Source organism: Petaurus breviceps, unplaced genomic scaffold (assembly GCF_028583685.1).
Source record: "Petaurus breviceps papuanus isolate PSGF00001 unplaced genomic scaffold, PetGlider_PUasm1.0 151, whole genome shotgun sequence".
NCBI lineage: Eukaryota > Metazoa > Chordata > Mammalia > Diprotodontia > Petauridae > Petaurus > Petaurus breviceps.
This window is the reverse complement of record NW_027185712.1, coordinates 34,898,413-34,911,726: the sequence shown is the minus strand read 5'-3', so window position 1 is coordinate 34,911,726 and position 13,314 is coordinate 34,898,413. Positions and strand designations below refer to the sequence as shown.

The following is a 13,314-nucleotide window of genomic DNA, read 5'->3' as shown; positions in this document are numbered from 1 at the left end:
AGAAAACATTTATACTTTTATTCATTGAGACCTGACTTACTACATGTTATATTTCCACCACTATTCTGTTTGTTATGTGATCTTGGGAGCAAATCCAACATGAAAGCTGTATCGTCCATATAAACAAAAGGAATATGAATGACTAGACCCTGTTCATCATTACAATTCTTCACTCACCAACACCTATATCAACTTTATGAAGTAGGATGGACATGAATATTCAAAGATGTTTTTCCTTTGTTTTTCCCAAATGTCATAACAGTTTCACCTTACTCGGAGTATGCCATTCAGGTTTGAAACTAAGCCCTGAAGCTTCTTAAAAAGAAAAAACAACTATCACCACTGAATTATGTTTTCATATAGATAAAATCATGCTCTGAATACAGTTTCTCAGGGCAACTTTTTTAAACCGACCTGTCACTTGGGGAATATTAATATTCTATCAAATTAATAAGGTTTCACATCTCCTGAGATTATAATCAGCACAGCTGGCACTGCTGATGTGTTTGTCCTTAGTAGCCACAGTAAGAGAGTTCCAATAAATCAGAATTTCAGAACCTTGGAGAGATAAAATCTTTTATTGAACTATAATTTTTTATTATTAAATTTCAGGGTTTCTGAAATTTCTAATATCTCTTTGTTCTGCTTGATCAGAGCAGATAAAAGCAGTTATTGATGTGTGACTGTATGTTATATACTCGATGAAGATGTTAGTAGTTTGGGAGGGAGGGCAATCTGATAAACAATGTATCATTTGCTAATAAAAAAAAAAGAAGGGAAAAAGAAACACCATTCCTCTTGAATACGATGAAATTGGGGCTAGAAAAATTCAGCAATGGATGACTTGAAGGGCAAAAAATATTTCCATCTTAGCTTTTTTTTTTTTCTTTCTGCTTTTTTTGGAGGGGGTAAGGCTAGGCAATTGGGGTTAAGTGACTTGCCCAAGGTCACACAGCTAAGTGTTAAGTGTCTGAGGCCAGATTTGAACTCAGGTCCTCCCTCTATTCACTGTACCACCTAGCTGCCCCCACCTTAACTTTCAATATGGAGGTATTCCTGTGCCTTTCAATTCTCTAATTACAATCTTACAATGATCCTATTTTCTTGGTCAAAATTATAGAAGACACCCTATCTTGAAAGTGCAAACACTGAAATTTTAAGCCATAAGGAATAAAATGTTATTAATAACTAACAAAGAAAAAAATCCAGGACTGGACACTATCATCAATTTTCTTTTCTTAAGACTGAAGTCTTGCATACTGTATAGAGCCAATTGTGAAGTCATGAAGATTTGGACACTACTCATACCTGTCACATACTAGCTGTATGATTTTAGGAAAGATACTTAATCTCTTAGCAACTCTCCGTGCCCATCTGCACTAGTAAGGGGAGGAAAAGGAATAGGCATTATGAATAATAATTGTATATATACACACATATATGTATATGTGTACACACATGTATGTTCTATGTGCTGATGACTTTTTTTTTCTTTTACAAATATTATCTTATTTCAGATAAGGTAAATAGGAGTTTTTTCATGTAGGAATTCCCTGTTCTAGCAATGACAAATCTAGCCCTTATTCTTATTTAATATTTCAGATAAATAATGTGGAACCAAATCCTGAGATGGAAGCAGTTATGCTTATATGCCTAGACCATGCCCTGTAATAGCTATACTTTTTTGTTTGTTCAGAGAATACAGAGCAAGATGGAAGAATAATACAGAAAAGTCAGGGAGAGGTGCTTTACTACTTTTACGGATAAGATCAACTCTATCGCCACCGATTATAAAAGCAGTTGTTAATACTTCATTAAGGTGATCTGATAAAACCAGAGATGAAAAAAAACAAAGAACAATATTCCGGACTAATTATTTCTCCCCAGAAGATGGAGAAAGAACCTGAAATCTAAGTGCTAAACACACACTATTCAGACAATTTTAGTATTAAAGAAAAAATTAAACTCATCTACTGTACTTTCAATGAATACATTTTTTAAAAATTCATATCTCACAACTGGTAAACCAAGATGCCAAGATACCTGAAACATCTACTGATGTAGCATGGCAGATAATGTATCTGGAACTAAAGCACGGGTCCTCTTTCCATTCATGATATGCTAAAAAGCTTTAGAAGCAACTGGTCAAGAAAAGTTACAAATTCAGATTCAGTTATACCTAGACCTGAAGTCAGGAAGACCCATGTCTAAATTCTACCTCAGACACTTAATAGATGTGATCTTGAGCAAATCACTTAACCTCCTTTTTCCTCATCTGTAAAATGGAGATGATAATAATAATAGCAACCACCTTCTAAGCATTGTTGTGAGGATCAAATGAGGTATTTGTAAGACATTTTACAAGCCTTAAAGAGCTTTTATTATTATTTCAAAGATCCATCATTTCATCAGAATGTATGACAGCATTCCTTGTGTTTTGTGTGTATGTATGTTGTGGTTTGCCCTTTGTTCTCAAAGAGGACCATGACATCAGGGAGATGATGACATGACTTGCAAAGACAGTCTTCAGATAACCTTAAACCAGGAGCTCAACAGTTTGGTAATAAATCTTTCAAACTTACCCAGGATGGTCCTCAGACAACAGATGCAACAAATCATCAGGGAGTACTCAGATTCAGAATCATAAAGGACCTCCTCAGAGGTCATCTAATCCAACACTTTCATTTTGCAGATAAATGAGCTGAAACCAAGAAAGGTCAAAGCCTTTCCATCTTGTTAGGACCTGGTAGATTTTGTGCTCCACTAGCATAACTTGAGAATCCCATGGTGGATTTAAACATAGGAGTAGGACTTTAGTAAAGGAAATGATTAAACATGCTACCCACCCCACTGACCGACAGAGTGATAAGGAGCACAGTGCGATGTGCAATTCTGGATTGGATATAGACAATTGGTGATTTGGGGGTGTGGGGTGTGTGTGTGCTAGACGATGCTTATTTGGCATGAGAGAAGGTTATATAGGGGATGTGGAGGAGAGGTAGTAATAATACTACCAAGGGGGAAAAAAAGAGGGCCTTAAAGCACTTTTTTTCTTTTTGGAGGGCAATTGGGGTTAAGTAATTTGCCCAAGGTCACACAGCTAGTTTTTGTGTGTGTGTGTGTGTGTTAAGTGTCTGAGGCCAGATCCGAACTCTGGTCCTCCTGATTCTGGGGCTGGCACTCTACTCGCTGCACCAGCTAGCCGCCCTTAAAGCATTTTTTTAATGTACAAAAATTAACCAAAGAAAGTTCTGAAGTTCTGAAGGAGACCCAGATGAGCATGTCAACTTTGAAACCAAGGTAAGTTTATTATATACTTTGAAAAAACCAAACTGTACAATGAGAGATTCAGTTTCATATAGTGATCTTTTTTCTATTCTTTGTAAATGGAAATGCTAATGTTTGTTGGCATGTCAAATTCAGAATATCAAAATCAATAAATTTTATTAATAAATAAAAATAAATGAATTTTAAATGAATAATAGTTCTCTTAAAAAAAATAAACAAACCTGCCTTGCCTTAATATGATCGTTGAACCAAATTTTTAATTGGGAATGAAAATTCTTCAGCCACAGCAACTCATAAAAACTATTCTAACACACAGAGAAGGCTTCATCAGCACTAGCAGAGGGAACAGACTCATTTGGAAGCTCATTTCACTTCTGCATTATTTTTTAGCATGGAAGTATCCTCTTCTCCCTGTGGCTTCTCCCTCTGACTGTTTTCTCCTGGAACCTCATATTAAGGAGGCAGCCCCGGTAATCTGTCTTCATTCTTCTCCAAGCTACACTACTAACTCCATAGGACTTCCTCTACCACCCTGCCCCTCACTTGTTACCTTCAATTCCAAACCCCCCTTTCAACTTCCTTTTGTGTTTTCTCCCATGATACTGTAATGTCTGTGAGGGTAGGGATTGTTTTTCTTTGTTTATATTTATATTCAAAACCCCTGGAACATAGTAAGTGACTAGTAAATACTTGTAGACTTGACTTGATGCAGGCCTCAGAAATCTTGAATCCTTGAAGTATTCTACTGTCATTTAATCCCAGCTTAGAAGTCACTGATTTGCTCCAGACCCTCACCTTTGATAAGAAGGAGCTTTGTGGTTAACAGGATCTGGGCACAAACTCCAATGGAAGGAAGGAGGCTAGGGATAGTATAGATATGAAGGAAGGCAGCCAGGGTCGATGGCAGACAGGAAATATGGAATGGGACTAACTTTGCAACACCTCCTTTAATTTTTAATAGCTTTTTCTTTTGTTTGTTTTATTTGGACTAAAGTGGCAATAAACCTCACAAAATAAAATGTTCTCCAAGACAACTGATCTTTGAAAAGACAGGGCTTTGTTAGCACACTAATTGTATGTTAACACCTCAATATCTATGAATAAAAAACACAATTTTTATTGTCCCCTGACCCTGTGGAGAACGAAAAAGATGAGAACCTACCAAAGTAGAGATTATCACGTACCTGCCAACATTAAAGCTCGGATGCATTCAATTCGACCCTGCATGGCAGCTTTCATCAGAGCTGTATACCCAAATACATTCCTTCTTTCAAGGTCAAGACCAGGAAAATAGTTCAGCAAGTAGTTGGTGATGATTATGTGCCCTGAAAAACAAAGTTGTACAGACATGTATGGATGTGTATATATAATCTAGACTGGTTAGCAGAATCACTAGCATAGAAATCCTCCCGCCTTTCACCTGGCAACATCTTTGTAACTTAGTCAAGAAAGATGCCTGGGGAACTTAGAAATTAAGTGATTGACCCAGAAACACAAAGCTATAGTACATGTTAGAGGGAGGCCTCAAACTCAGGTCATAAGAATGTATGGGAAGGGAGAGAAGGGAGGCAGAGTCAGTCACTTCATTAAGTATAAAGCTAAATGCTGCTAATAAGTTATCTCCTTCCCATCCACTGAAATCATTCCAAGGTGACACTTTTGACACTTGCTATACAAATTTCACAACATAAGGGTCTTTTTCCTTTCATAAATCTTTGAGTTACCAAAAATTATCTTCCATGTAAACATTATCTAGGTCAAGAAAGAAGAATAGGGGCAGCCAGGTGGCTCAGCAAGTAAGAGCACTGGCTCCAGTGTCGGGATGACCTGGGGATCAAATCTGGGCTCAGATACTTAGCACCACACCCAAAAATAACTGGCCATGTAAACTGGGGCAAGTTACTTAACCCCGATTGCTTTAAAAAAAAAAAAGGAGAAAATAAGAGAAAAAGCAAAGAAAGCAGAATACTACTAGATTTTCCCTTTTTTTTTTTTTTTTACCCCTAAGATTCCTTCTCAGTTTACCACCCCCAGTCACATTCTGATAACATGAGGCTGTCCTATTGATCTCTAGGCAAACAGATAACTTGAAATTTATCATTAAGAACTAGAGGGAGCAAGCAATGGAGCTCCAGATGCCTCTTGAAATTGCCACAGTAGTCAATCTCCTAACTGCAGACGGTTGACATGATCTAAGAATCAGCCTCTGATGCCCTCGACAGCATGAAACATGGGTAAAAATAGGTGCAAAAATGTAAATGAGCTTAATGCCTGTTTCCAAATCATTCTGACCCTTCAAAAAAGAAAAAACTTTCACCACTGTAATAAGATCTGACTAATACATACCAGAGGTTCCTATCAACACAGAAGACACCACACACCATAATGCAACAAGAAAAATCAGATTCAAGAATTTTCTAGGGGCAGCTAGGTGGTGCAGTGAGTAAGAACACCAGCCCCGAGTCGGGAGGACCTGGGCCTCAGATACTTAACACCCACCAAAAAAAAACCCAAACAAAAAAAACTGGCCGTGTAACCTTGGGCAAGTTACTTAACCCCAATTGCTTTAAAAAAAAAAAAAAAAGAATTTTCTAGAGTCTCTCTCTCTCTACCACTAGCTTTTCTGGTTAGAGTCCCATTTCCTAATAATTTTCATTATGCTTATCTATTCTATAGGTAGCTATAGGTGGTGCAATGGATAAAAGCACAGGACTTGGACCCAAAGAAATGAGTTCAAATCCTGGCTCAGACACTTCCTAGCTGTGTGACCCTGGGAAGTCACTTAACTGCTATCTGGCTCAGTTTCTTGATCTACCTTAACATCTACCTTTGCTGGGTTGTTAGCAAATCATAAACTGCTATATAAATAACTACTACTACTACTACTATTACTATTATTGTTATTTTAGCATTATCTTCACATAGCCACAGTCCAATGGTAGAGAACTGAAGAAAAAAGCAATGGACCAGAAATTCTGCTGACTTGCTCATAGACTAATTTACCCAAATGGTCTGGCAAAAGGGTACCAAACAAAATTGCCTAGCCTCTCCCTTCACCTCAGTAAAGTCTTCTGAGTAACCACTTATCCCCAGTTCCCTGCAGTTCTAGGATGCCATGAAGTTATCCTAGTATATATGAGAATCTCTGTTCTTGCCTTAGTCAGGAACACGCTTTACCCTGGGGCAGATTTCTGGTTATAACCAATAACTAAGGCCACTGACACCAAACAGGCAACATGAGAAGTGGGCACACTTGTTTTTGCCTGTTTATGCAGAGTCCCAAATAATCAGGTCAGAATGGTGATTTTCTTTATCTAAGACTAACACCAGAGCTGTGGTAACGTGGATAAGCTAGGAGCTGGCCTCCTGGCTTAAAAGCAAAACAAGAACAGAGCTGTGATCGGTCTAAAGAAATCATGGCTGTTTATCATGGACATCTTAACCTCATTTACCAGCTTCTTCCTGCAGATAGTAACAAATGAAATACATGCAGTTCTGCAAGTAATGTGTTACCTAAAATAATCACATCATCACAGGGCTAACAGTCAAAAAAACAAATTAATATTAGGTCAATGCCATGTGATTCACAGATCAAGACAAATATCTATTTCCTTTCTGACTCATTTACATAGCTCTCATTCTCCCCTACTCCCCTTTGCTTGGCATTTATTTAGTGAGGGTGTGAAAGCTGGTATGATAACGCAAGCTGTCAGGCAGCTGCAACAGCTTAATTGTGGCAAACTATAAAAGAGTGCTCTTTGATCTCATTCAGTAGTCCAGTTGAATGCTTTGTGGTGTGTGTGTCAGTTAAATTTGAGTAGTAACGTAACTGAAGCAGATTGCAATTCGTTCAGAGTCATTTTTTTTCCTATCTGAAATAGCGTATCCATTGCAATTTTCAGCAGGAGGTGTTTTGCGCTGACCATGTCCTAAACACTTTGAAGAGGAGAGAAGAGAAAAAATTGAAAATCCACAAAGCAAACTGCCTGTTATACACAGTAGGCAGTGTTCAAATTAGACTTTCTCTGTATCTTATGCTTCATTCGGGAGAATGGCCATGCAACCTACGAGTCCTGATTATGGGTTTGGCTTCTCAATGGTCCATGAAATTACTCAATGCTCCATGACATGTTCTGCCCACATCAACGGGTGCCTTTTATTGCTCAGTTGATCTTGTTTCAGTCAAGTCAAGGATAGGCCAATAGCCACTTCTCTCCTGTGCATCTAGGAAAGTATAAGTGTTAAATTTTGTCCTTAAAAATAATGACAAGTGATCCATTTTTCCCTTTTTTCTTTCCATAACCTAGAAAAATATAGCCCTCTTTATGCACTAGAACTTTGAAATAAGACTATTTTGTATAAAGGAGAAGACAGTATAAGACAAATCCATTTTCAATCTCATCCAGGGGGGTTCAGTTACTGAAATTCCCAAAACACCTTGTTATACACAATCTCACATATAAAATATATTCATGGCATAGGCCCTAAGGATAGCTATATAATGAGACTACAGAGTATTAGAAAGCCCCTATGAATCAAAGTGGCAATGAAGTTTCAATGGAGCATCTTAAGTCAGATGAATTCATATCAATTAAGCACCTCCACGGAACAATGAAAGATTGTACATTAAACTAGCCTGGCCTAACTGCAGATATCTTCAAGCAATATTTTAGCTTTGGAAAAGGAGTGAAAACTGTTCACAGAAAGAAGGATGCAGAATTCCCATGGCCTAGAATTCTTTTTTTTTTTAAATTAAATACATGATTTTGTTACTTAGATCTTAAGGCAAGAGTTATTAAGTCATACCACCTATAAATATTATTATTTGTAAAAGAAAAAAATGAACCTACCCTGCATTAAATAGTCAAATGACAATAAAATTTAGGCTGTTTAGTCATATTTAGTTCAACCAACACTTACTAAATATCTCCTGTGTGTTTGGTGCCCTGCTCAGTGTTGAAGATCCAAAGACAAAAAGGAAACGGTCTTTACCTTTAAGGGTTTTACATTCTGTAGGGCTGGGATGTAACAACATGTATCCACAGATACATCTACTGGAATTTCTGAAATAAGCTAAGTTATATTTAACTCAGTTTAGTTTTTCAATTCAACTGACACTTGTTAAAGAACTATTATGTACAGAGAATTGTGCTATGTAGGATCCAAGGTTTAGTTAAGAAACTCTCCTGCCATCACGAAACTTATCTCAAGTAGCAGGAAGGATATGACCAAGACCCAAGTTTGAAAGACTCATTCTTTCAAAATCATGTAAGAATAAGGGAAAGTCCTAAACGGATTTGAGAACTGTTCAAAATTTGGTCTCCCCCCCTTCTATTCAGTATTATCAGATAAATCGGTACTACAGAAGTGCTTTAAGTGTGGGCCTACCAGCAACAAAAAGCCCTCAAGTGACTTTGCCAGACCAACGTGTCTATGAAAGCGTATACACTAAGCTAGAGGAAAGGGATAGGATTGGTGATTTCAGTGGTAGCGACCTCCCAGATGTGGCACCTCCCTTTGCCGATATAGTTCTAAGTGCTTTCCTAAGGGTCCCATGGCCAGTATGTGCCAGAGATGGAATATGAACTCAGGTCTTCCTGACTCCAAGCCCAACTTTTCATCCATGCTGCCTCATGTGTATCTGTGTGTGTGTATATATACTTGCACACACGTCTATGTATACACTGGGTACATATGTAACCATTAAAGTTCTTGGTAGACTGCAAAATATTAAACAAGTGGGATTAACTTATTACGATTATTATCTTACATCATATAAAAATGTTGTCAATTTTACTGTTAGTACAAGGACACTACTTAGTCATACTTTGTATTGCTATCATTTCGGTAGAGACCATTCTGTGGAACGCAACATATTTTGCAAATTGAGCTCTTCCCATAGAGCATTCCATGTTAAAAACTTCTTTGAGCTTGTATTTTCCCCATCAGAAAAATGCCTATGAAATGCTGGATGTTGGGGCAGCCAGGTAGCACAGCAAGTAAGAGCACCGGCCCTAGTGTTGGGATGACTTGGGGATCGAATCCGGGCTCAGACACTTAGCACCACACCCAGAAACAACTGGCCATGTAACCTTGAGCAAGTTACTTAACCCCAATTGCTTTAAAAAAAAAAAGAAATGCCTGATGTTGACTACTTAATTAGGGAGGCTTTTGCTAACAGGTGCTTCCGTGCCACTTTCTCATCTTACAGTCATATTAGTGGGGCTACTCATTGTCATGACCTGAATGTTCAAATTTCATTAATGGCAACTAATGAGGTTTCTTAACCATCATTTCACTGTATTAAAGCTATGTTCAATTAAAGCCCTAAGATCATTTTCACATAACCCACTATTCTCTAATCGTATTCTTATAAAGTTATTAACCATTTTCCTTGTTTCTACTTTGCATACCAAACAGCTTCTACCTATTATATGCTCCAATGTTGGCTCATGATCATAAAATGTGGCAAGTGCTGGATCCTTAGATTATTCCTCACTATAACAAAATGAACATCCAAAAATAGATCTATAGTCCTCTTACTCCTCCTACCTAACATTTATATGCTGCTTACACTGTGCCCAGGCACTGTGCTAAATGCTTTAAAAGTATTATCTCATTTGATCTTCACGACACCCTGGGAGGCATGACCATCCCTACTTTACAGAAGAGGAAATTGAGGCAAACTGAAGTGAAGTGAGTTCTCCAAGGCATGTAACTAGTAAACTGAGGCAGGATTTGAACTCAGGTCTTCCTGACTCTAAGCCCAATGCACCATGCAGTCTAGTTGCTTCTCTTATCATGAAGCCTTGGCAATGTCAAATCCACAAGTATTTATTAACCATTTACAATGTTCCAGGCACTGTGCTACCCCCTGGAAACGTAAATACATGCAGAAAGAAAGACAGTTCCTACCTTGGAGGTGCTTATATTATGGCGAAGACAACATATAAAGGGAAGTTGAAAAAGTCTAGGGAAGGAAGAGATAGATGATGGTAGCAGGAATGGGAGAGAAGGCCTGATGGAGAGTCAGGAGCACAGTCTAGAGAGGAATGAAGACATGGTTGGTTTAACAGAGAGGCTTTAGGAGGAGACATCCAATCAGAGGAGAGCCTGCATGGCAGGGAAGGTACTTCCAGTCGGCGAAGTCCAGCAGTAGAGTGAGCTTCTCTGAAGAAGAGGTTTCTAAATTACAGCAGAGAAAGTCTGGAGATACAAGGGTACATCCTGAAGAGGAATGAAGACCAAGCAGCATGACAAAGTCAGGTGACTGAGTCGACAGAAAAAAAATCAGAAAGAGTGGTCACAACCCATAACTGGGTCCAATGAGTACTGAGTGGGAAAACACCTGAATGGAGTAGGAATTAAGAACCAAAGGCAAACAGGTTATAGTAGTCAGATCCTCACAAGATGGCTTACAGTTCTGCTGTGCCCTGAATCTCCTGGGGACTGGCTGAGTGAGGCTTTTTTTTTGGGGGGGGGGGTGCATCATGCCTTCACCTTCATAGATCCTCCTGAAGACACTGGACTACCTGACTGAACTCTTGCATTCTCTGCCGTAGCAACACAAAAGTCATGCTGTCTAGTCTGAATCTATTAATGTAATTCATTTTAAAGATTTGTTAAGTACCAATGAAAGTTAATGCATTTAGTTAGGTACATGGTGGGAAGAGAGGGTGGTATGGAGAATGAGAGAGACAGAGGAAAAAAAAATCTATCTTTTTTAGTCAAGGTATAATCTAATAAAGAAAATGTTTTACAAGTAGCACCTGTTCCTACTCATTATTTTTCTGGAGGAATTTAAGTACACAGGACCTACAGTCTAGAAGACCTGAGTTCAATTCTAGTCTCAGATACCTACTTGTTGTGTGATCTTGGGCAAAGTCCCCTAATTTCTTTTTTTTAAAAATTAATTCTTTAATTTATTAATTTGTTTGTTTCCTTTTAGTTTACAGGATTCAATTCCACAATTCCTTGAATTTCACATTTTGTCGCCCCCCCCCCCCCCACGGCGGCTTATAATCAAGTATAAGATCTGTAAATACTTTCACATTATACAATGGTCAGGTTATAAGGATGGATTGTACCAGCTGGAATGAAAAATGGTAAAGAGGACATAAAATCAAATAAGAGAATGAAAAAGATCAGGTATTTTGCTTCCACCTGGATATAAATTTAGTTCTTTCTAGTTCTTTCTCTGGATGCACGTTTTTCTCTCCATCATGCGTCTTTTGGGATTGACTTATATCCCTGCATTGTTGAGAAGAGTCCAGTCTATCAAAGTTGGTCATCACACATACGTTGTGTCTGTAATTGTGTACAAATTCCTCCTGGTTCTACTCTTCTCACTCAGCATCAGTTCTTTTAAGCCTCTCCAGGTAAATATGAAGACTGCCTGCTCCCCGTTTCTTATAGCGCAATAGTATTCCATAACATGCATATACCACAACTTGTTCAGCCATTCCCCAATTGATGGGCACCCCCTTAATTTCCAATTCTTTGCCACAACAAAAAGAGCTGCTATAAACATTTTTGTACATATGGGTCTTTCTCCCATTTCTATGATCTCTTGGGATATAACCCTAGGAGTGGTATTGCTGGATCAAAGGGTATGAAAGAATTTATAGCCCAAAGTCCCCTAATTTCTATTTGCTATTAATTTGTATTTGTTTTGATCTGTAAAAAGGGGATAATAAGAACACTTACCTCCTAGAGTGCTCATGAAGATAAAGAGACATTTGTATAGCATTTTGCAAACCTTAAAGCACTCTATAAAGCTATCTATTATTATTTTCCATAATTGTTAGTAATATTACATTGGCATTCCATACACATTCAGAAGTCCATCCAATAAAAATATTTACATCCCAGATACTTGTAATGCACTATGCTAGGTGATAGTCCTGTAAATCAATTTATTACCTCTGTGATTTCCCAGCATAATCTTTTTCAGGCTCCCGGTCCACTCTAGTATTCTTCCTCCATAAGCTCCTCTAGAAGAGAGACAATCTCTCTTTTCCCATTTGGATACCCAAAGCTGACCATAGTGGTTGGCTCACCTTAAGCACTTAACAAATTCTTGCTTCCTTGGTGTATATCATAAGATTTTTATAATATAATTATTGATGTAATCATTCCATGACTTATATGCTTCTGAGTGCCCTTTAATGTTCTTCCTTACTTGAAGAGAGTATAGACTGTTCATATTAATTTATACATATAAGCTTCCAGTTTCAAAAATACATACATCACTATCATTAGTCTAGTGCTATCATAAAAAGAAAACAGTATTTTATAATTCAGGTTCTAAAAATTAGTGCTCTGAATCAGGGTGCTAAATCTGTAGTTCTTCAAACTAAGCCAGCAGAGGGAACTGTAGACTTTACTAATGAAACATTATAACTCAAGTGCAAGGGAGAAGCATGTAATCCACTTAGCCTAAAAAGGACAAAACAGAATATAGTTTTAACTGAGAATTTTATAGCCATAGTAGCAAATGGTAAAACAATAGACTTGAGGAGGATCTTGGAGGTAGACAATCTTGTAAAAGATGATCAGGACCACACTGAGAGGCAGAGCCCCATCTTGTAGCTTTTAACTCTATACAACATAATTCTGATGTGGTACATGAAAGCTATGGCCAAAATGGAAACTAAAGGCAAGGACAGGGGATCTCACAAGATCTGTCTGCACAACTCCAATAATCTTCACTGTGATTTCTTAGTCAAAGAAAAAAATTGGGTGGGTGGGGGCAGCTCGCCCTGCAGTCAGGGGGACCTGAGTTAAAATCCAGCCTTAGACACTTAGTGGGCGCACACACACACAAAACTAGCCTTGTGACCTTGGGTAAGTCACTTAACCCCAATTACCCTACGTTCCCCCCTCCAAAAAGCAAAGAGAGAAAGAGGGAAGGAAGGAATGAAGGAAGGAAGGAGGGAGGGAGGAAAGGGATGGAGGGAGGAAGGAAAGGAAGGAAGGAAGGAAGGAAGGAAGGAAGGAAGGAAGGAAGGAAGGAAGGAAGGAAGG

General features: G+C 38.2%; 1 protein-coding gene across 1 annotated transcript in view; it reads right to left on the bottom strand.

The window, feature by feature from the left end:
• ANKRD33B (ankyrin repeat domain 33B) overlaps positions 1 to 13,314 on the bottom strand; it is a 123,916-nt gene that overhangs the window by 14,023 nt on the left and 96,579 nt on the right. Inside the window, exon 3 of the mRNA XM_069077152.1 lies at positions 4,473 to 4,613. Within this exon, the coding sequence (XP_068933253.1) occupies positions 4,473 to 4,613 (141 nt within the window). The remainder of the gene's footprint in view (positions 1 to 4,472; positions 4,614 to 13,314) is intronic.